The 25,063-nt window shown below is 41.4% G+C and overlaps 1 protein-coding gene across 13 annotated transcripts in view; it reads left to right on the forward strand.

Annotated features, from left to right (window-relative positions):
• The window catches only part of LEF1 (lymphoid enhancer binding factor 1), a 122,295-nt gene that overhangs the window by 65,619 nt on the left and 31,613 nt on the right, over nt 1-25,063 (forward strand). For 9 of the 13 annotated variants that reach the window (XM_042251146.1, XM_042251149.1, XM_012179539.4 and 6 more), the window contains 3 exons: nt 16,201-16,333; nt 22,394-22,484; nt 24,087-24,170. In XM_042251146.1, the coding sequence (XP_042107080.1) occupies nt 16,201-16,333; nt 22,394-22,484; nt 24,087-24,170 (308 nt within the window). The remainder of the gene's footprint in view (nt 1-16,200; nt 16,334-22,393; nt 22,485-24,086; nt 24,171-25,063) is intronic. The other 4 variants (XM_042251148.1, XM_004009636.5, XM_042251153.1 and 1 more) reach the window with 1 other exon arrangement.

Below are 25,063 nucleotides of genomic sequence, written 5' to 3' on the forward strand. Positions count from 1 at the left end.
GTTTGCTGCAGAAAGGGAGAGCCCTCAGTGGAATTTTGGCAGGATGACTCATCTCATCTGGAAGTTCTGTTTCTTAATCATAATTAGCACAATCTTACACGCCCTTGGCCTGGGAAAAATTGGTTTAAAGACAATTAAAATGCTCCTTCCCTCTCATGTGCATGTGTTTTATAAGCTTTATGAATGTTCCTTCAGATTACCAGTACACACTGCCAGCAAGCCCATGCCCAATCAGAAGTGTGACACTGAGCCATCTTCAAACTGATTTTTTAAATGTTCAGGTAAATAAGTCATCTCTGATCATATACAGTTCTTTCTTTGCTTCTTGACATTCTTCTTCCTTTCTCCTGTTTACCCCTAGAAGAAACAGAACTTCAAGATATAAAAGTATTGAAATTCAAAGCTTTAGAACCCTTGGGATCACAGAATCAGTGGTGCTAAAGAGAGCATTGAAGATACTCAGGCCCACACTTTTATCATTTGTTGATGGCAAGAATCCAACCCTCAGACTCGAAAACATGAAGCTGTTGCCCCTGATTCCTGTCTGCCAACCCCTCACATGTGTTCACCTTTCTTGCTACCTCCTGTGTTGAGAATCATCTTTCATCTTTGGTCTGTCTTGGCCCCCCAGTATATATATTTGCACTTTCTGTGTTATCAGGTAAATCACTAACTTCAAACATCATTAAAATATTGGTATTCAGATGGAGTAGGTGACACGTGCTAAATTGAAATATTTATAAATTGAAATATTCTTCATGCGTTTAGATGGACCATATTGTAACATACTTGCATCAGAGAAAAAACATTCTTAAACACAGAAGTTATCTTTTTTCATGAATCGCTTTATGTGTTTATTCTTGGCTGTGCCAGGTCTTTGCTGCTGTGTGGGCTTTCCTCTGGTTGTGGCGAGTGGGGGCCGCTCTGTTGCTGTGCACAGTCCTTTCATTTAGGTGGCTTCTGTTGTTGCAGAGCGTGGGCTCTGGGGTGAATGGGCTTCAGTAGTTGCAGTACACGGGCTCAGTAGTTGTGGCTAGTGGGCTCTGGAGCGCAAGTACTAAAGTTATGGCGTGCAGCCTTAGTTGCTATGCAGCATGCGGGATCTTTCCGGATCAGGGATTGAACCCACGTCTCCTGCACTGGCAGGTGAATTCTTTACCATAGAGCCACAAGGGAAGCCCCAAAGAAGTTATCTTAATGGAGAGTAGAGATTTCTTTGAGGCTGCAAATCAGTAATGAAACACAGTGATTGAGAGGATTTTTTGAGGCCGTTATTAATTGTTTCAGCAAATTTCTAAGTTAGCTTCATCTGGTATTCACCAAACTCATGCGTGTGGACTCAGGTAATAACTTTCTCCGTGTAGGAAATGAGATTAATGACTTCTTTTTTTTGCAAAGTGGAATTAATACTGTATTTACATAGTGTTGTACCATTTGCAAAGTGTTTTTCCATGCATGATCTCATATGATCCTTACACAAACTTAGCTGGGGAAAATATTAGCCTCATTTAATGAGCAATCTGAAATACAAAAAAGTATGTCATTTGCCTAAGTTCACACAGCAGTTATCAGGTAGGACCCGGAATAGTATCCAGGTCTTTTGATTTCAAATCCTGTATGCTATTATGATCTGCGTGAGAATGAAACCCAGGCCAAAGCTTTGTTAAAGCAAAGAGTAGAGTGTCTTAAGAATATTCCTTAATTAACCCTTATATTGTTTTTGCTCCTTTATACTTCTCCCTAAAACTCATAATTGCTTTCCAGTATCCCTAAGTTGATTCTCAATTCTCTATAGAGAATTTATGTCCTACTTCTTGAATGAATGTGCTGTAAGGACAGCAGCCTCTCATCTCCGTCTTCATTAGTATTTAGCCCAATACCAGCTTCTGTGCAGTTGGCCTGGATAGTTGCACTTTGAGATACTGCCCTCATGCTGGAAGCTGCATTTGTTAATGCACATATGACATAGTTTCAATTATTTGCTTTTCTGTGTAAAATTCATTTGTTATGGATAACTTTCAAAAATAATTACATTAAGCATTTTATACTTAATTTTTGGGCTACGTGAACTATTCCATGAGAAGAGGGAAGAAGATGCCCACAAATCTTCTACAAATCTCTTCTCACTCCTGTCTCCTGACTCGCCCAGTGCTGTTGAGGCCCAGGGGTGGGGAACCAGGCAAAGTAACTGATGACCAGTAGCCACATGTCTTCCAAGTATTCACAGGGCCTAGGGACATGGATCAGGTCACCTTCGATCAAATAAAATGATAATCTTTGGACTTTCTTATTCTGAAATGGTTTCAGACAAAGATAAGGATATGTTCCTGTTACTTGCAAAGAGAAATAGGAAAGAAAAGTTTGTTTCACCTGGCAATTTAGGAAGGGATTCAGTGTTTGCCAGTGGTGTGCTGTTTCGTGTTTAACAACCAGCTTGCGGGGAAGTGGCACTGACTTTTCACATTTGCCAATTTTCATGGTATAAATAATCCCACCATGGCCAATTTCAAACTACCAACGTAGTATTAACAGGTTCTCAAAATTCCTGAAAATGTAGCAGTCAGCTACACACTGCTATAAATTAACAGTAACCTAGGTTGCTCTTCAGAGAGGTTGTAGGTCAGGCATTCAGTATCTGCCTTCAGTTCATCAGCAAGTTTTCCAAAAAAAGATGCAAACTAATTTCATAAAGGACATTTATTATTCAAGTAGATGCTACAAAATGTAGTTTGTCTTTGAGTTTATATTCACAGGAGTATCCTTTTTCACCAACGGAGAATAGTTATTGTCATCTCTGCTACTCGACTTTCCCACTGGCTATAGGATATTTTTCTTCAAAATGCACAAGTAGAACTGAGTTTCTAAAGAGTCTGTACATTTTGCTTCCTCTTTTTTATACCATTGAGACAAATATTTTTCAAGGAAAGTTTGCTATTCTAGTTTGACTTATTTGGGGGCTTTTAGATGAATCAAAATGTGGTGAATTATGTAATAAAATCCTCTTAATGTAATCTGCTTCATTTGTCACTCAGGTTTTGTGCCTCAGTTTCAACTCATTTCAAGATTTTGTCTTCAAATCCAAGACAAAAGGTTCTTTTCCCTTGACTCATATAAGTATATCCTATAAATAGTGATATCTATAGCATCATTTTCACTCAAGATAAATTCTAGTGTTTTTTTTTCAGACAATGTACTATGATGTGAGATGAGAAAGATGATTACCTATCAAAGGCTGAGTTAATCATTAACTTGCAATGAATCTAAAAATGTGTATTAGGTGTTTTTTAAAACAATCTGTGCTGACAAGTTGAAGAAGTTATATATAACTGCTATGCAAATCACCTTTAATTCAGAAGGCTCACTGACCTATAAAACATAGATATTCTCTAGTAATTCCTTTTGTGCTATATAATATGAAATGCTATCGTTTCATATTATGTCATCTAAATATTTGGTTTTAAACTTATTGACTTGGCCTTCAGTATGAGATATTGGAACCTAAGGTTTGATTGCCAGCTCTGCCGTGAAACTTTTCTGATTTTCAGTTTCCATAAGTTTCCTTTTCCATGAAAGGAACTTTTGTTAACAAACATGCCCTTTTTCGTTTATGTGTCTTAAGTCACATTGAGTGCAGTAGGGGAAGGTACATTCTTACCTACAGATTTTGAAACTGTGAAGCAGAGCTGCCTGTTACAAATATAATGCACATTCACAACTGTAAGTCATACATGTGATTCTAAATTTTCTAGTAGCCCCATCGAAAAAGTAGAGAGCCTGTATAACTAATTTTAGTAATAACTTTAACATAGTATAACCAAAATGGTATTTCAGTATATAATCAATGTGAAAAATTACTGAGATATTCTACACTCTTTTCTCCACAGTAAATGTGTGAAATCTGGTGTTTTATAATGATAGTATATCTACGTTTGGACTAGCTACATTTCAAGCCCTCAGAAGCTGGTGACCACTGGCTACCATATTGGACAGCATGGCTCCACAGAATAACTTTAATGCTTATCTTAGAGCATAAATGTGATATTCATACATTCATAGAAAATGAATTGCTTTTCCTAATAAGCTTTAGCTTTCAAGTTATATAGTTAGTAGCCAAACCCAAAATGATTTGTAGTCTTTCCTTTGATTTCTGAAAGACTCTTCAGCAAATTCTATAGAAAAATGAGGATTCCCACAGACTTAAATGTTCGTCTTTTTTTAAGCTGAGACTATTTTACACATATGGTACTTACTGAAAACAGACCACTTGATGGGACAAACTTGGCTCAAAAGTCGTCTTATTACTGTGTATAAATGCTTCAAACCTGACCTTAAAACAGAAGTCAACTTTATTTAAACTAAAATGAAGCAAATGCTTTTCATAGTTACTTTACATGTCAAGGATCCCTTTTCAGTATGAAAATACTAGGTTTAAGCCTGTTGGCCCTTGCTCCTATGGAATTTTGTACCATCCATTTGCAACCTGGGCACAGATCAGCTCATCCACCCTTCTGGGTAGCTGTGGGACTTCCCTGCCTTCAACCCCACGCAGAGTCCCCACTTCCTCCTCCCCCGAGGAGATCTCGAGTCACCCAGGGTCATGGACTGGACCTTCTGAGTGCTGTGGGGAAGTCTTCCAGCCCCCTGAAACTGGATAATAGATTCTTCCGTGGTGACAGTGGGGACTTAACTTCCCTTTACATATGCTTTACATATGCTAGGGTCGTGGGTAGAGAGTCTTTTTAACCAGCCTGTGCTCAGACCAGCCCCAGAAAACCTGCTGGAGTCTGTTGAGAATGGATGGCTGGCGAGGTTAGAGGAGAACCTCCGGGGGTCCACTTGCCCCAAAGCAGTGTCCACCCTCTCTGGTTTCGGAGTTCCTGGAGTTGCCTCTGCATCCTCCCCCGTTGCCCGTTGTCCTCACGCAGCCTTATCACGGCTACGGAGGAGACACTGCCTGCCGCTCCTGCTCCGCACGCTCCGTGGTAGACACAAGGCCCTTGCCCTGCTTCTCACCTGCCCTCACTGACGTGGTTGCATTCCATTACTTCCCAGTGACCTACACAAACACCACTTTCAACAAGCTGAGTAAACTCCAGCTTAGAAATAAGAATAGATTTTTATGCAATGATTGCTGAAACGCTTCTCTCTTAGAACAGGGTAGCAGTGTTTAATCTCGGGTCCATGGACTGCACCGTTCCCTCTCCTCCCCTGCACACACTGAAACCTCCCGCCCCAGTCCATTGCTGTTTCTGTATAAAAGCTTCTCTCAGATCATGACGTCTGTGATCCAGAAAATGTTACATACCATTGGAATCTCGCTCTACCCATGACCTCCCTTTGTAAAATGTTACGTACACATATGCAACCCATAGCATCCGTGCTCCTCCAGCCAGTCGCCCCGGCAGGCTCCTCCTCCTCATTCTGCCTCCTCGGAGTCAGTGGCCCTTCCTTTCACCTGTGCCTCATTGCTTTATTCATCTTCTGAATTAGCCACTGTCAGGCCTTGCTCCTAGTATTTTACCACTAAAACAGTAAGTCTCAAACCTGTTTGTTTTGGTTTTTGGTTTATCTTGAACGACTCTAGTTCTTCCTCTTACTTTTCAAAGAGCAGTCTTTAACATGAAAAGCAAAGGCAGTGTTCAGAGGATTAGGGGTGTGGTGAAGGTGTTGTGAAATCAAATAATAGGATGTTGCAACTTTACATAATTATAAGTCATTTTCCCTTTTACTCTGATCTTTTCTCAGCTTCACCCCAGTCCCTCTATTTATAGACTCTAGTTACTGGAAAGTAGGTCCCCTTTAGGCTTCCAGAATGAGTTATTGCCCTTTGTTGCCATTCTTTTCAGCACTTCACAGTGATCAGTTCATCTATTTGGGGTAGAACAGATCTGTATTTAATCCAGGTTCAACCATTTACAGGCTAACCTCTATGACCTTGGGCAAAACTTAAACTTGGTGAGTCTCAGTTTGTTTCCTTATTTGAATATGGAGATCCCAAGTGTAAAAGTATCACTCATAGGCCGCAGAATACAGTGGACACTCAGTGAATGTCCCTTCTCTTGTTTTTCTCACCCAAGCATCCAAGTTTTAACCTATGGCTGTGATGTATTTCCCTTCTACCATGTTTATTTTCTATAAAATTTAGTGCATTACTGCTGCTGCTGCTAAGTCGCTTCAGTCGTGTCCGACTCTGTGTGACCCCATAGACGGCAGCTCACCAGGCTCCCCCGTCCCTGGGATTCTTCAGGCAAGAACGCTGGAGTGGGTTGCCATTTCCTTCTCCAATGCATGAAAGTGAAAAGTGAAAGTGAAGTCACTCAGTCATGTCTGACTCTTCACGTTACTAGTGATTAATAAATGGTATGGGAGTTATCTGACTCTTTATTCACCCTAAAGGGTCAGATAATTAAGCCAAAAACTTCAGGTTAGACAGAACCTTGTAATAAAAGAGTTGCACTTAAATATAAAATAATGATTTCTCTAAAAAATTTTCTTAAAAGACAAGTAATTTGGCCAGAATCTGATATGTTGGCTGTTATCATTTTCTTCAAAATAAATCTGTTCAGAGCCCCAGCTCTGTTTAGTTCTTGCTCGTTTCTGATCCCTAAGCCATGACCCTGTTGTTAATGTGGAACTTCCCTTGCGCATAGCTCTCTCTCCCTGATTCCCCAGACGCTGAGAGGTGAGGGGGAGATGCGTGAATCCTCTCTCAGCCCTTCGCCTCTGAGCCACCACTGCTGTCCACTCTCGTGTGTGAGTAACACACTGTTGACGACATAGTCCCCCAGTTAAAAAAAGAAAAAGGAGAGGAGGAAGACACAAAATTAAATCTCAGAACTTTCCAGTGTAACCAGAATAACTGTAACACCAGATAATAACATTTGTAATGGTACTTCATTTTTATCTGCTGAAAATCAGTCGGTGATAACATTTTGCAAACGGAGAAAGAAATGAGAAAGTGAAGTGGGTTATCTGATGACATCAGGTCTTGCAGCATCCTGAGCTGATCAGAGCCATCCTCCATCCGCTCTCTCACTCCCACTGTTGGCTTCAGGAGAGAGTGGCTGTGGGGTAGCCCTGACACAGTCACAGGAGCCCTTGGAAAGTGGGTTTTTCTAGTGGTTGTAGAAGAGGAAGTCAGTGTATGGGCTGCTTGACAGGGAATATGAGTCATCCCATCTGACAAGCAGAAGGGACAGGGGACCACCACAAGGCACAGAATTCTCCTAGCAGCAGGAGGGAGCTTGCAGAGCCTCCAGACAGAAACTCGGTCGACACCTGTGACACCCTGAGCCGAGTGCCTGGTGACACCACCGGGATTGGTCCCCGTGGAATCTGTGATTTAAACCCCCGAAGTACATTGTGATGTGTTAAGCTGCTGAGAAATTTGCAGTAACTTTAGGCAGCAATAGAAAACATGAGGATCAATCCCTGTTTTTAATTTAAGGGTGTGAATTCTTTCTTAAACAGACTTCTTAGTGTTGAAAGCCTCATTCGGAGTTTAAGTTGCAAGAAGTAGGTATTGAATGTCTCCACTTCAGCAGGACCTGTGCTGGATGCTAGGGATGAGTTACCAAGACCCACCCTCTATCTAGTGAGAGGAGACAAGAGGTAGCAACACAGTGTGGCGAGTGCCTGGCATCCTGTCCTCGGGCTGTAAGCACAGAGCCGGTGATAACTGGGTGTACCCCAGGAAGGTGACCAGGGCTTCTTACACCAAAGGGCACAAGTCTATTCCCAGCCAGTATGTATCAAGGATTCCTTTGAAGAAAATAAGTCAAGTTGAATGAACGAACATAAGTTTAGGGTTTTATAGAGTTTAAAGAGTTGAAGGAGTGGGAAAAGTTTTAATGTCATTTTAAAAGATGTGGTGTATATTATGTTTGACTGTTTGCTTTTCAAATTTCTCTTGTGGATTTGTGACACCAGCAAATAGAAAGGGAAAAATGATAGCTTAGTATATCATGAAAGCACTTTACCTTTGTACCTCATTAATCAATTTCTTTCTGAGGTTAACTTACCAGTTATGGTACTTTCCACCTTGTTAGCTCAGATCATCCTCAATCAACAGCTATCTCTGTACTGTTACTTGACTGCAGGCTGCGGTTCTCAACGAGTGGCCTGTGGCCCCCAGGACTCCTGGAGATAGGAGGTCCCAAGGGCAGAACTGCTCTCATGGTAACAGCGACACTTGCGTCTTTTCTCCTGTGTTGGCACTTGCATCAGTGGCCCAGGAGCAACAGTGGGTAAAACGATCGGTGCTTTGGCATCAAATGATACTAACAGTCATTAAATTCTACGTCACAACACGCTCCTAGAGGAAAAAATGCCAGAGTCATTTAGTAATATCCTTGATGAAGCAGTAAAAAAAACCATCTTGACCCTTTGACTGCATAACTGACAGGCAAACTGGGGTTCTTTGGACTTTGGCACCTGGCAGATACTTTCTCACAAATGAGCAAGGTAAGTCTCTCTCCTCCATGAAACAGTTGATAGCATTTGTTGCCAGTGATAAAAGTTGAGCTTTCAAGCAAAAATTAAAATATGAGAAAACGTGTAACTACTCCGTGTGGTGGTGGTGATTTAGTCACTAAGTCGTGTCCAACTCTTGCAACCCCGTGGACTGTAGCCTGCCAGGCTCCTCTGTCCATGGGATTCTCCAGGCAAGAATATTGGAGTGGGTTGCTGTTTCCTTTTCCAGGGGATCTTCCCGACCCAGGGATTGAACCCCAGTCTTCTGCATTGCAGGCAGATTCTTTGCCAACTGAGCTACGAGGGCAGCCCATAGGCTTGATAACTTCTCAAATCCTTCAAGCTTTTCTGATTAGTGATGATATTAATGAATGTCATTTTTATATTGTATAACAAAATATGTCAACTGAGTGAACACTATTTTCCATATACCCAATGCAAAATGATACATGGATATATTCAAAGTGCTCGACAGAACAACCAATTTTAATGTAAGAGTAGGAAAAGTGTATTGATAAGGTTTTTGATTCTACAATACAACTGGCTTTTGAGAAACTACCACTTGTTGAGTTTTGGTTTAGTATCAAAGAAGAATATCCACAGTTATCTGAATAAATTCTTAAAATAATCCTTCCCTTTCAACAATGTATCTGTGAGGTCAGATTTTCTTCTTCTACTTCAGTCAAGATAACATATCAAAATGGAGATCTGAAGGTAAAAGCAGATATAAGAATCCAGTTGTCATGAAAAAAAAAAAAATCCAGTTGTCTTCTATTAAACCAGTTGCAGAAGGGAGAGTTTGAGGCGTAATTCACCTGAAAGAAAGCACAGTTCTAAATTCTAAAATGTACTGTGTCTTAGAGATGAGTGGTTTGAATTTTGAGGAGCAGAGTATTCATTTATTGGCCCTCTTTTCCCCTTCCTCTTTCCTGTATCCATTCCGCAAATATTTATTGAACATATGTTCCAGGACTTGATAGGCGTTTTATTTGCATTGTTCAGTAATCCTCACCTTCATCTTGTGAGGTATGATTCCACCCATTTTACATGTGGGAATACTGAGATTCTGAAAAACTACATGACGTACCTAGGTAAGCATAGCAACTGAGTGGTGTTTGAATGTTTGGGATTTGAACTCTCTGCCTCCAGTTCCTGTGTACTTGAATATTAAACTGTATCATTACTCATTGAAACCACTTGGCAACAAGAAGATGCCAGCACTGTCTGCTGTTAGTTCCTTGGGACATGCTGTAGACTTCAGGGTCACCAACTTGGATTTAAATTCTGTCTCTGCTGCTTAACATCCTGTGATCTTGGATGAACTACTTACCCTCTCAGAACCTTGGTTTTCTTCTCTGTAAAACATAAATCACAACACCTGACTTAGGGGTAACTTCTGGATTAAGTGAGGAAACATATGGAAATCATCACTGTATGGGGAAGTGGGAACATGAAGGGCCCTCCACACCGTTTCATTTTAGCAGTGGTTCCGGCACTCTGCTTGGAGTCCTGCTGGTGACATCAGCCTTCTCCAAGTGGCCCATGGTTCTTTCCAGACACTTCATCACCATAGGGCCCAGGGCAGGCCACACTCAGCTGGCAGGGTGGTTTGGAGCAGCAGTGGAGAGAGGGGCTGAGTGGTGAGTAGTTGGGGCAGGACGAGCAGGACGTGGGTGCCTGACCGTGCCAGCACAAGTTCTCTCCCCTCTGATTATGACGTAGCTGTGTCCAGAAGGCCTCTGCCTTCTCATCTATAAATGTAGAGATGACGCCACCCACCTCTGTGGATGAGTGCCACAGATGCAAAGGCACGGCTGTAAGGAAGGCACTTCCTGGGTGTCCAGGACACATTAATTCCTTTCCCTACAACATGTTCCTTCATTTCTTCAGGAGAATTTAACAGATGTCCAGTAGAGACCGTTCCTTTGCCTCTGGAGGTGGGCTCATGGAATATTTGTCCTTTGTTAACCTTAAGAGTTTTTCCAGTTCCTGCTCAGGAAGTCTGCAAAGTCCTGGAGCTCAGCATTATCTGGGAAAAAGCTGCTGCGTCACAACCAGTCATGGTCTTAGATGTGACAGTCACATCAGATCTGAGTCAGGTGTTTATTGTGGTGGAGCTTAGGACAGTTTTCCAGGTTACTTTAGAGTTCTCGTTAACACAAGAATTATTGTATCCTTTTGGGGTATATTAAATCTGTTCTTCATTGTGGGAAGGCTTGAGAAGCTCAGATTCTCAGAAGAGGAAGGGAAAGCACGATACGAAATAATTTGGCTTCTATTTCACCAACACCAGACTTCTTTAGAGTTTAATACGAAGTAAAGTACCACCATAACAATTCAGGCCAGGTGAAATTCCTCATCACAGTAAGTTGGTGGAGTGTTAAAATTCCCCTGGCTTCAGTTGATCAAATGTACAGCCAATTGAAATGGAACTCAAGACCCTCACACACAGCCTGTTCCTGCATGGTGAGTTTAGTGGAAATCTGGTTACATGAAAAATGGGGACTGGCTCCCTGGACAGCAGGTTTCTCCCCGAATCACTCCACTTACCAGCAGGCCCACGGCCTGAGCCAGGAGGAAGCTGAGCCACTTTTTAGTCCTTCCCAGAACCGCATCCTCAGAGGCTGACAGCATGTGCAACAGCCTGAGTTACTGCCAGCGGCAAGTAGGTCATTTCTGGGAATGCTGCTTTGGGGGTGGCTCTCAGGGTCCCTAAGTGGCACCCACTTGGTGTCCACAGGAGGTGTGGGTTTTATTGGCTATGATGTCAGAGCAGTCTTTACCTGCAGGGACCAGCCTGGGTGGCAACCAAGCTGGCTTTCTTGGAGTGTTTTCCAACCCCGGACAGAAAAGTGGCCGTTGAGCGGGTGCCGCTCTGACCGCTTCGGCTGAGGTGCCTCTTTGTCTGACGTGATTCCTGTGCCAGGGACGGAGACCACACGCTCATTTCACAGATGTCATGTACTGTCAGCTGTGGTCCACTCACTCAGCATCCAAGATTTTATGAACTGGGCTCTTCAGGGAGGCCACATGGTGTATTGGTAATGAACGTGGTCTCTAGAGCCAGGCGTCTTGCATCTGAACCTGGCTTTGCCACTGACCAGCTCTGGGCCTCTGGGAAAGTTACTTACCTTCTCTGTACTTCATTTTCCTCCTCCGGAAAAGGCAGATAATGGCATCTATAAAGTGTTGACTACATAAGAAGTACTTGGCTAAGTGTGAGTTGCTATAATTATTGTGTGCTACATGGGTAGGGTGGTCTGATGGTAGCCCTTCCAGTTTGGGAAAGTACTGTGGGCTTCCTCCTGTGTGGGTGCTGAGTGTAGACAGGAGAGCTGTCTTCTCGAATCCATCCTTGATATTTTGTACCCACGCCCCGCTTCCAGTACCTGCTTTTTCCATCTTTCACCTTTGCTCCCTGCCGGGGATGTATAGCTGGAATCAGTAGATGAAGGTCTGTGGCCTGACTTGGCCACATGCTGCTATGTGAGCTTAGACAAGGTACTGAACCCCTCTCTGAGCAGGCATGGAGGATTTGGGACGACTTGAGGCTGCCAGGTATCTTGGAAAGGTGGAGTAATTGCGCATTCTATTTTCCCAAGATGATCGAGGAAGGAACACTTGTTGGGACTATCTGGTGGTTCTAAGACTTACCTGATTGTCCCTGTGAATGAAAAAGAATCCCACTCCCCCTATACAGGGAGATGTGTGCTGGGAAAAGCACAGGGCAGGGTAGGGGAGGATCCAGAAGACTGGGGGCCATACTGGCTGCGCAGGACCCAGCAGAGTACCAGCCAAAAAAGATGGAGTTTCCCTCCTGCTCGGTCTCGTGGTCCTGAGTGCAGCAGGGGCTTCTGTTCCCATTGTCTTCACAGTGACCCTGTGTTCCTGGAGTTGTGCAGCGAGCGGAGCTGTCTTATTTTAAGCGCTGACAGTAGTCACAACGTGAGTACCCATCCCTGTTGACCTCTGATTCTCAGCTTCCTGTCTTGGCAAATAAAAATCTTGGACCAAATGAACTTTTGATTTCTTTCAGGTTTAATATGATACAAAGGGATACAGATATGCACTGTCTATTCTATCACCTGGTTCTTCCTCTTCGTAATACTTGATGCAGTCTTCTTAGATTTTGCTTTGGTTTTTTCTGTTCTGTTTTTTACATACTTCTTTTGTGTCTCCAACAGCTGCATCCCCATTTTCAGGCACCTAGAAAGGAAGCTGCCATGTACAGGACAGCAGGACCAGATCGTGCTTGGCACATTTTAGGTGTTAATGAATATATGCATGTGCCCACATAGACACCTGTAACCAGGCATTATAATATAGTTTCATAAATTTGTCTGTAGAAACTAAGTGATCAATTATTCTTTCTTTCCTCACATGCTCCCCTCCCCAATATGCAGCACATTGTTATTTGGAGATTAGAAGACTAGAATTAAGAATGGTTATATAGGGAGTTTGGGATTGGCATGTGTACACTGCTGTATTTAAAATGTGTAATCAACAAGGACCTGCTGTATAGCACAGGGAACTCTGCTCAGTAATATGTAATGACCTAAATGGGAAAAGGATTTGGAATAGATACATGTACATGTGTAACTGGATCACTTTGCTGTACACCTGAAACTGAGATGTTATTCATCAACTGTGCTCCAATATAAAATTTAAAAATTTAAAAAAAAAAAAACCCAAGGGCAGATGGGGAAACAATGGTCATATTTTCTGTCTTTTTAAAACTTGCACAAAGTAGCGGTGCCCAGGTTCTCACCTTGTGTGCGCAGGTAGTATCAAGGGACAGTAACTCCTGACGTCAGAGGAAGCCCACAGTTCAGGGCTGAGGACACTTGATTGGGGAGGTGCTATGCCAAGCGTCTGTGGTGTCGGTTGGATCCTTTTATATACACAGTGGAGGTGGTCAGCAGGAGGCAAACTCTAAACCTTAGAATTGTGCTCGCTCATATTATTGAGATTTCATATTGCTTTTATTATTTGGCCACAAAAATGGACATAATCCTTGTTGGCTTTAACACACCTACTAGTACTGCTTTCGCTACCCATCTTGCAAAATATAAGACAAGGCCAGAGCTTAAATTAAAATCCTCAGCTTCTTATCTCCTTCCCACAGGAAAGCAAATCTGTGTTGAAAACCGTAAAATTAAGAGGAGAGCAAGGATAGCATAATTTAGCAAAAATTCATGGCACCAGATTCTGAGCTATATGACTGGAGGGATAGGTCAGACATTAAGAAGATGCTGCCTGCTAATGCAAGTTCCTTAAGGTGGTGCTCTGAAAATAAGAAAGGCACGTAAAATGTGTGTGTGTGTATAAATATATATATATATATATATTTGCAGAAGATTTCTGCAATGCTTTACTCTTTTTAACTACCCTAAGAAAATATCTTTGTAGATCGTTTGGCAATTATGCTTCTTATGAGACTTCTGAAAGGGAACTCGAAACAGTTATTCTCAAGTATAGTTGAATTTCATTTGTTTTAGCATTTGAGTGTTGAGATTTTCGCTTCCATATTTAAAGGGGTTTATAATAATAACATCCTCACACCCACCCACCCCCCACTTCCTCTAGCACTCTGAATTCCTTATATTTGAGAAGCTCATTCTGTGTACTTGGCATACTGTATCATTAACACTTGAAAACCATGGAAAAAAATTTTTTTAACCTTTTACACATTTATATGCATAGATGTCTGTGCAGAGGTGCGTAGAGAAAAGGCGTGTGGCTTTGATAATGGTGCTCTACTTAATAAACGCCAAGGGCTATAGGAGCATGCGAGTTCTACTGTTAGAGGGGAGCTGGTAATTATAAAATAAGGGGAAATCTAGCGAGGAGAGCATATCATTGTCTAAAAAAGTGTGATTCCCCCCCCCCCTCGCTTTTTTTTGGTTCATAAGTTTCTTTGGGTGGAGATTGTAATGATAGGGTGTAAAGAATTACTAACTATAAAGAGAATTAAGAGTTACTAGAAAAATTACTCCTAATTTTCCTGAGGATGGTTCTTTCTGTTGGAACCACATACTTTTTACACCTAGTTTGTAAAACAACAACAACAACAAAAAGGGACATAATCAGTGTATGTAGTAGGTACAGCCATCATACACAGTTGTGTCATGGTTCTCAGCCATTCAGATTTGTCCCTACACTTTAAGCAGTTTACACTGTGCATTTTTCAGGGACTTACTCAGAAAAATTTTAATAATATGTTCTTTTCTGGAGAAAGTGATTTCACATGTATTTAGTCTGTAGAATAGTAACAGTCTATTTAAGCTAGCATGATGAAGGCATGTTTGAACTAGTGAATTAGAGAATATTTAGAATTCATTAGAGTTTATTCCTTTTAAATTCATGAGTTACTTATTATTATATTTCTAAGTAGATATTTTTCTGAGACAGCCTAAATTAGGAGATGAGTTTAAAATCAGAAACATATTGTGCATATAATTGTGTTGAATTGTGTGTGGGGGGTAGTTTCTTTTAAAACAATCCTCTAATCAGGTTAAACTGCCTGAGTCTTGTTTGTATTACTGATGTGCTTAGTAAGCACTTTATTGAGGGGGCAGTATGTACGGGAGATTCAACTTTAACACCAAACAACAGAATTCCAGATTTCAAATTGAAGTCCAAATAAATAACCTGAGCCTTTAATAAGTGTTACTATTATATAGTCTTAGAATTCCAAATTAAATAGTAAAATTTATTTTTAAACAAAGAGACATAAAATATGTTAAATATAAATGTCAACAATTTGAAGTGTTCTTATAAGCTATATTTTTCATTATGCAGTTAAACCCAAGATTAGAAATTCCATTTTTTCTGTTAATACTTTCGGAAACTAGAGGAACTGAAGATGAGCTAAGCAGCTCTAACGCATAATAAATGATGGTCATGTTTGATTGGCGAAACTATAGAACATGAAAAAATGGAATAATTTGGCTCTTAAGGATGTACAGTTCTGTTTGTGTGCACCTGAGCACACGCATGTATGTGCGTATGCTCAGTTGTGTCCAACACGTTGCAACCCTGTGGACCCACCAGGCTCCTCTGTCTGTGGGATTCTTCAGGCAAGAACACTGGGGCTGGTTACCATTTCCTCCTCTAGGGGATCTTCCTGACCCAGGGATCGAACCCACATCTCTTGTATCTCCTGCATTGGTAGGCGGGTTCTTCGCTAGCTGGGCCAGATTTACTGTTCTACAACTCTAGGATTATGAATTTTATAAACTAAGATGATGTCATTACAGCAAATTTATATATACGAGATTGTTTAAAAAGTTGCCTTTTAAGTTGGAACATTTATTCATTTATCTATTCATAATGTTTATTGAATGCCCATTTTATGCCAAACATATGTAATGAATAGAGTTACTAAAACATTCATAACTTTTGCTCCGAAACTGTTTATTGACTTAAAGCTAAGGAGATAATCCAAAAGGGGTGTAAATATGTATGTATAGAAAATTGATGTCATGGAATAATAGTGACCAACCTAAATCTCCAAAGGGGCCTAGGTTAAATAACTGATCGTTCTCTTGGTGGGATATTCGTGTACTTAAGGCATATTTAACATGAGAAAATCCTGAAAATCTTAAGTGGGTAGAGCAGATACTTCAGTTGTTTAGGTCTGAAGATAATTCTTGGTTGACTTTTGAGGAGAGAGGAGACAGGAGCTGGGAGTCCATATTAACTGTTGTCCTTGTGGTTACTTTGCAGTCAAATAAAGTGCCCGTGGTGCAGCCATCCCATGCGGTCCATCCTCTCACCCCTCTCATCACGTACAGCGACGAGCACTTTTCTCCAGGATCACACCCGTCACATATCCCATCAGATGTCAATTCCAAACAAGGTGAGAGCCTTACCGCCCAGGCCTCTTTGGATAAGGAAGAGCCTCGTCTCACCAGTCTGAGTGACCTCGCCGGTGCCTCTGCTCATATCATAACACATTTGTAGGAAATAAGAGTAATTTATTTGATAGCAATTTTTTAATAAGCATATAAGAATTTGTTGTTGGCCTTTTCTTTTTCGGGATAAAGAAAAACAAAAAAAAATAGTGAAGGGTCATTTTCATCATGACAGCTCTGAAGATCTATGATCACAATATAAACCAATATGTTGTGAAAATATATTACAAGTTCAGTCCTTGGCGCCCCCTGCCATATTCATTTATTTCAGCATGTACTACATGTTGATGATAGTACTGAAAAAGAAGTTAGAAAAGGGACAAAGTTTTTCTTCAAATGTTATGTTTTTGAGACTTGTGATTTCCTTTGGTTTCAGTAATATCCCTGTTGTGTTTTCTTTTCTTTTGGTTGTTTCTCAACAAAAATTATATTTAAAGTACAGAGGGTTTCCCAGGTGGCGCTGGCAGTAAAGAATCCACACGCCAATGCAGGAGACCTAAGAGGCACAGGTTTGATCCCTGGGTCGGGAAGATCCCCTGGAGGAGGGCATGGCAACTCACTCCAGTATTCTTGCCTGGAGAATCCCATGGACAGAGGAGCCTGGCAGCTACAGTCCATAGGATCACAAAGACTCAGACATGGCTAAAATGACTTCACACACACACATATAAAGTACAAAACCATTTCTGTCTAAAGTCAAAACAGACTAAGTGTTGGTGGCTCAGTTGTGTCCAACTCTTCATTACACCATGGACTATAGCTCACCAGACTCCTCTGTCCATAGGATTTTCCAGGCGAGAATACTAGAGTGGGTCTGCATTCAAAGCAACATGAATCTTCTTTTGCTTCTCTACACTGTTACCAAGTTCTGCTTTTGTGTCATTTACAGAGAAACATACATCATAAGAAGTCTCAAAAACCAAAATGCCTGTTTCTAACGTGAGGCGTGAGGGTTGGTGTGGTTGTCGGACGGACACAGAGCACAGACCGTCAAAGCCTTCTGGTCCCAGCACCCTAGAGCAGGCCTTGAGAGAGGGGCAGTTTACTCACAGGGGAGCCCTTGCTGTCTTCATGGGCATGTACACTCGGGACTCAGCAGGATCTTGAGGTGTTCACAATGAAAGATCCTGTAAAACCTTGTGAAGGCAGAGAATGTAAAGGGTAAAGGGGCCAAACATGCCTTCTCCAGCACTTCTCCCTTTTGTCCACCCCTATCTTTGATGGATCGTGAACAACAGTATTTAGTAAGTGTGTAAAACAACAGTGAAGTTCAAAAGCTGGGTGTTTTTCCTACCTCTGTGAACACTTTTAAGTTAAATATATATCATCTTCATTTCCCACCTTTATTAAAAAGACGACTCTTTGACAATTTAGTAGGACTTTGCTTGCTTGGAGCCTCAGTACGTCTTCTTAGAGAAGGCAAGAATCACTGTGGTGGATGTTTCTGGGTTTGTGTCTATTTTATTCTCATTTCCAGCCCTTTCTTTCCTCTACTTCCTTTTGTAAAGGATCTCCAAATAATCAGAAACAACAGAGGCAGCTGTGAATATGTAGTGAGAAAGGAAACCTAAGACAAGCGTCTTCGGAAGAAAGCTGAGTTTGAGAGGGAAGCTCAAGAATATGACCTTGGCTGTGGCAAGTTTGAGGTCCTTTTGGGATATCTGAAGGGAAGTGTGCAGGTCACCATCCCAGAGCAGGGCCTAAGCTAGAGATGTGCGTCTGGGGACCATAAAGATGCAGGTGACAGTTAAAGATAGATGTAAAAGCCCCAGACACGCTATCATCATAAAGAATCCAAGAGCATGTTTTATTTAGTTTTAAACTATTTATTTACATAACAATTACATAGTATTTACCTAATCCCAGTCCCCGTTCAGATCACTTTGAAATGAACTTATTTAAGAGAATAACATTATAAAAAAATTTAAAAGAGTAACACACGATGGTTCAATAGTTTTTCTCTCACAAATTCTAGGAGAGTTTAGATTTTAAAACAGAAATTTTTCTAACTGGCTACCAGTCGCACTTGCATTTTCTCTTCTGTTTCCATATCTTACTGCTACCCTACCTTGTTTTACCTTAATAATTTTAATTTATCATTACTCCTCAAAGCTTTTCTGTTAAACAAACTTTTCAGGACTAGAGAAGGGACTAGTGGGCATGACCAGAAATTGTCTGCTTGCAATTTCTTTGAAATATTTTGAGCTAAAAATTTGTGATTTCTGCATTCTACTCTATAATACTGTTTGCTTTTGTTGTAATATAAAAGTCCTGTTTTTAATTACTTTTTTGTCATAGACTTACTGTATCCCATCACCATGTAGGTAGGGGGATATAAAACCTTGGTTAAAGAATTAATTTACATGATCTTGAGTTTATATCATTCCACTTGGGTGCAATCATCACCAAAAAATAAGTATGATGGAGAAAAGTCTAATGCTTCTTGGATCTCTTGCCTTTACTCTTCTCTCCCCTGCCTGCCTTTTGGTTCTATCATGTACAGCTGGTTACAGCATGGTGGTACTAAGCTGCTGATTTCAAAGTTCCTGGGTGGCTGGTTAGCTTTATCCCCCCAAATAATAATAATAAAAAAAAGAAACTCATCTTCATATGCTAACTCTAGTTGGGCTTATTCAGTAAATATAAACAGTTTGTCAGCAGAACCCATTCTTATTTTTAAGAAAATAACTTTAGGTTAATTTCCTGTTAGGAATCACACTAGTTTTTACGCATGTGTGTTGGGGTAAGGTGGTAGGTGCAAGTATAGTTGTAAGAAGAAGAAAGGAAGGTAATATCCATCATTTAATATTTGTTAAATATTAAATGATATAATAAGCTAATATCTAACAAAGTTCCACTCATTGTGTCTGATAAAAATGTTAAGAGGAAGAGCTTTTAGGAAATACTGGGTTTATGTACCTGTTTATCTATTTGTGTCCTTGTAAATAACAGCAAACACTCAACACAGCACTTACCAGGCACTTTTCTTTATTATATATGAATGCATTTACTTTTCAGAACAACCTCTATTTCATTTTTATTCTGATTCTGCAGAATAATAATTAAATAACTTCCTCAAGAACATATAGTTAGTGAGTGGCAGAACTACTATATCCATGTAGTCTGACCCCAGAATCATTTTAGCTGTATTTATAAAACTTAAAAAAATTTAAGGCTATATTGCATATAGCATCCAACATATGCACTCTGCTTAGTCACTCAGTGGTTTCCAACTCTTTGTGACCCCATGGACTGTAGCTCTCCAGACTCCTCTGTCCATGGGGATTCTCCAGGTAAGAATACTGAAGTGGGTTGCCATGCCCTCCTCCAGGGGATTTTCCCAACCCAGGTCTCCCCCATTGCAGGCAGATTCTTTACCATCTGAGGCACCAGGGGATCTTGTATAACAAGTGCTCAGTAAATACTCGTTAAATAAATGATATGTAGCACAGGAGTTGGTAGAGAGACACACACTTTTAGGAATCTTTGGAAACAGGATCTTAAGACAACAATGAGCTATTTAGAAAACACAGACCCACTTTCTTCTGCTCGTGTAATGACCCAAGCCATACCATGTGTGTACGTGCAAATGGCTTATCGTATTGACCCAGCATGGGTAATGTGTTCATTTGTTTCATCACTCAGAATTCTATTCAGAGCCTTCTCTGCGAGACAGCCATGGTTTGATACACAGATAAGGGAAAAAATGGTCTTTTTTTTTTTCCTAGCAGTGATAAGCTCACACAGGAAATCGTTTGCACAAACTCACTATAAAACATAATGAAGAACATCTTAAGTACCATGTTAAAAGTACAAATAAAATGTTGTAGATTCTAAGAAGAAAGATTTCTCGCAGCAGTAGAAAGTTAGAGAATATTTCATGAGAGAAAGTTATCTGAAATAGGAGTAGAATTTTAATAGAAACAGTCAAATACCCAGCACAGGAACCAGCATGTAGCAGGTGCTAAGGAAACGGTAGTTCCCTTGTTTGTTTTTAAGCAGTAAAATCAAATCCAAATACGAAAAACAATTGTATTTTTTTGTTCTGTCAAGTTATTCCTACACCAGATCACAAATGCACTGTTCTCAGTGTACTTAAAAACACAGACTCGTGTGGAGAGCAAGGTTTCCAACTCCTCTGCTTAGAGGCATGTGACTGAAAGCAGTTCACTTCTCTGCAGCCCAGAGATAAGATCCCAGGACAAATCGTATTTTTTAGGTACCTAAACAGTCACTTCATCTCCCTAACAAAGGGGTTAAGGTTGACCATTCATATAATTCAGCCTCTAATTATGATTTTCAAGTTCAAGTTTCCAATATTCTTCTGTGTTGGTCAGGTTTTTCAAGACTGAGCAACCCCTCTGCAGAACAAGAGCTTTGGAGAATCTGGGGATGAGGGAGGCAGCAAGTTGGAGAAACTGCCCTATGATTCTGCCATGTCAAGAATCACTACTACAGGCCCCCTGCTGCCGCTGCCTCCCCAGGCCCAAGTTAAAACAAATCCCAAGGGCTCCTCTGTGATCAAAAGAAGCAGTATTGACAGCTTTTTTATAAAGGGAGATTTTTATGGTAACTCTGCTAAAGTGAACTTCCAGCTTCCATAAAAACAGTTGCCAGGGGCTCTGCTTCAGAGAGAGAGTGGATCCACAGAACTCCCTTAGGTCCTATTGTATCCAGTGCTTTTGGTGAATTGATGATATAAAGGAATTTGAAAAAATACTCATTAAATTTGAAAGTGATAAGAGATCAAAAAAGAAGATTTTAGACTCCTTTTAAAAACAGCAAAACCTGAGATGATCTCATGTAAACTCCATCAAAAGAGATTAAAGACCTTTCTCCTTCCTAGCTACTTCTTCTAAGAGTTAAAGAATAGTTTGTCCTAACTTCAAAGTCAAATTAACATCAACTTTGAAGACAACACTTCTTAAGCCATTCCCATATGCTCAAGGCCTTCAATATCTTTTAATATCCAAATGAAATTCATAGACATTTTGAATAGTAAAAAAGCAGAATACGTAAAGAACATCTTCTGTGTACTCACCTGGTTTTGCATACGAGGCAATATAATTATAGCCACTGAATGTATATTCGGGTTGTTAAACCTGGGGATATATGTTTATACAGGATAATGCTCTTTTAAAGCCAGATTAACTGTGTAAAGAAACTCCTGTGGCTTTCTTCTGTTCAGAATCCCTTTCCCCCAGATGTGAATGTTAACGTTTTGTTTTGCGTTTACGTACACGTCGCGCCCCTTCTTTTCAGTACCCAAGGTAAGATGTAAACAGGCATGTCAAGTGGGACTAGGATTAGGCGTCATCTCTGGGTGGTTTCACAGCTCTAGGGTAGTGTGCTCCAGGGAGCGTGAGCTCGTGAAACAGCGTGGCACGCTCGTTCTCTGTGGAGTACAGCTGATCCAGACCGGCTTGACCTCGGAGCCCAGGGGACTCGACCCGGTGAAGAGCTCGGTTGGAGCTGCAGTGCCAGAGACCAGATGAATCCTGTCACGTGCGGCCATTATGGGGGCTGAAGATTATTCCCAATTAATCTTTGATCCTCTGAGGTATCACATTTCCCAAATCTACGTGCCCATAAGGGAGTCGGTGAAGGTCTGAAATGAGCGATTGACCTAATCCTTAACACCGTGGCAGGCCTTCTGCTTATGAAGCGCTGTCATTCTACACAGAAACAGTTGTCTACGCTTTTCCTAACCGAAGTGAAATAGAGGCAAACTTAAGTACCTTTACAGTCTCATTTTGATGCTTGCTTTACTCGCAGTATATTTACCATTTTAGGAGCCCCTCAAGATGTACCACCTTCGGATGTGTTTTCTCAGATGCTGAAATCTTGAGTAAAGATAACAAATGGACTTCTGTTAAATCAGAAAATAAATACTGTCTCATTCTACACCTTAAGTGCTAATGATAAAATGCATTTTCTTGCCTTTCTGTTTCTCTCAGAAATTGAATGTCCTGTGAATCTGCCTCTCCATTGTTCTTTTTTAATAGGCATGTCCAGACATCCTCCAGCTCCCGAGATCCCTACGTTTTATCCCCTGTCTCCAGGTGGTGTTGGACAGATAACCCCACCTCTTGGCTGGTAAGATCCTTCTTGCAACCTGCAGCCAGACGTCTGATATCTCCTACTCCCCATTTATGGAAATTAGCTTTATGAATAATAACACTTGTGGAGTTGAAGAAACTTCAACACACAAGGTGCTAACTTTATTTCATTTCAATTTAAAAGATTAAAAAACATACAGACTTTGAAATGGACTGAGTCCGTTTGCTAATATGTGTAGAAAATGACTGTGTAGCATTTGCTTTGAAGCTTATAGTTTTATGGATTCAATTTGTGGCTCTGGGCATTTACTATGCCTGTACAAAGTGTTCACTGTGGTTTTTCTTTTCTAGTTCTTTATGAACAACTTATATTTTTGAAGCATAACCTTAGATATATTGAATATCGATCTTTGCTTGTAAATGGGCAAGTGATGTAAATGACAAATAACTGTAACAAATGCAAAAGCATCTTTTGAATTTTAATAAAGTAAGCACCAATTTGAGTTCAGAGGAGTGAAAAACTGATGAATGGGCTTTATCCTTTCAGAATCCAAATGTTCTCTATTTTGTTGTTTCTGAAAGATCCATACCACTGTTTTCAGGTTTATTTTTTTAATAATAAAGGTAAAGGAAAAGAAATGTATTTAGAGAAGAAAGAATCACTTCATACAGTGGAGCCTGTTTCTATCATTTTATTGTTAGTTAGCACATAGCTTTCCCTGCCCTCACTCCCCCCCCACTGCTCACTCCACAGACAAAGGGCTGCACCTTCAGCAAACGTTTTCTCTCCTTTCTTCCCTGACTGTGTGTCCTTGCAGACCCCTGGCAAAAGCCCCAGTTTCCCTCCTTCACATCCTTACATTATCTCTTCTTCATAAGGAGGGCTTATCCTGCCATGGATATTCCAGCTTTCTCTCTTCTCTTTAGCATTAACTTTCACAGTCAATAACTCTGTTTGGATTTAATTGATTATGCGAACACTTCCAAACCTACATCAATTATTCTGTCTGAACTTACCTACTTAAGGGCAATAATCCTGGGCTGAGTTCCATCAGTGGCATCTGGAAATAAAGACTGTGTAAATGAAAAATGTGACATGTAGGAAAAACAGAGGGAGAGATGGAATTCTCAGAGCAGAGAGAAAATAACTTCTTGAATTGATCTTTTATTTCTTGCCTGCAGCATGGGTGTAAGGGTGGGAGGTGGGGTGCAGGGTTTTCAAAAACGTGTTCATTTTTATATAAACTTTTATTTCCTCCTTTCTTCCCTTCCCTGAAGTTCTCAAAGATTCTGATAAAGAATCCGTTATCCTAAAAAGAATAGTTCACCATTCTCAGGTTCTGTTATATTCACTAAGAGCTGTTCACATGCCTACTTTGTGCAAAGCATCAGTGGGGCTGGAGAGGGGCAGGGGTAGAAAACGAGCCACCCATGGACTGCAGCAGGAGGGTTCCTTCAAGGCACTAGTGATGCTTGGGGTGGGCGGAGGGTGAGGAAGGGAAGCAGCTGGGTGAGTGAGCAGTACCCCCCTCGTAACACGCCCCAGATTCTGGTTGAGGGCCTCCCCTCATCAAACTCTTGTTGCTGGTTGGTAACTCATGTTTTGTCATTGATGGGTTCCTCTCTTCTGTGACCTCAGGCAAGGTCAGCCTGTATATCCCATCACGGGAGGCTTCAGGCAGCCCTACCCATCCTCACTGTCAGTCGACACTTCCATGTCCAGGTAGGTGGAGGTGGAACCGGGCGCGCCAGGACAGGCTGCTCTTGCGCGCTTGCGTCTCGTGCGCCTCTGCTTGCCTCTCGGCCCGGCGGGCGCACAGCTCAGCCCGCGTCTGTCTGCGCAGGGTGCCTGGCTCCCACACTAGGCGTCCTGGGGAGTCCCGGGAAGGAGCCAGACTCCACGCCCCACAGCACCAGCCACACCCGTCAGGCAGACGGACTCAGCCACCCTGGAGACCGTACCTCCGAAAGACTTCGCCGCCCCGGACGGCGGGAGGAGAAACGCCCCCTGAGGGGACATCGTAGGAAGAGCTTGTTCAATTCAAAACATGCTGAGGGTGGGTCAGCGGGAGAATACAGACTGGCTTTTTTTTTTTTTCTTCTGTGAGGAAGGTTGTCTCAGTTTCCTGTGACGGTGTCTGAAAAGGCCCAGGTAGTCTAGAGCCCTCCTGGACCGAGGCTGTGGGAAGAGAAGGAGCGGGGCTTCCGGGCTGTCAGGCCGAACGGGCTGTGTGTCCTAGTGTGTGAATCAGGCCCTGTGTGGACGTAGTGGTGTGAAGCTCTGCGAGGCCTGCTGTGCCACACCGCTCTGTGTAACGCTTTTGCCTCTGGAAAGGACGGCTTTTGTGCCCTGTGCTTGATGTACACACACATTTGTGGTGTATCATCTGTGTGTTCAATGTGGCTTTTTCAAGGGAGCTAGCATTAACATGCTGGAAGTCAAACTGTTGGGTTAGTAACTGGTTGTGAATCTTAACTTTTTAATATATGTATGAAATTTGCAGTTTTCTGTGGTGAATTTCAGCTTTTTCAAAAATCATTTTATTCAATAAATTGTACACCTCACTGGTTGAGAGGGAATAAAATTAATATCCTTCCTCCTAAATATATTTTATA

The sequence above is a fragment of the Ovis aries genome, chromosome 6 (assembly GCF_016772045.2).
Source record: "Ovis aries strain OAR_USU_Benz2616 breed Rambouillet chromosome 6, ARS-UI_Ramb_v3.0, whole genome shotgun sequence".
In the NCBI taxonomy this organism is placed as follows: Eukaryota; Metazoa; Chordata; class Mammalia; order Artiodactyla; family Bovidae; genus Ovis; species Ovis aries.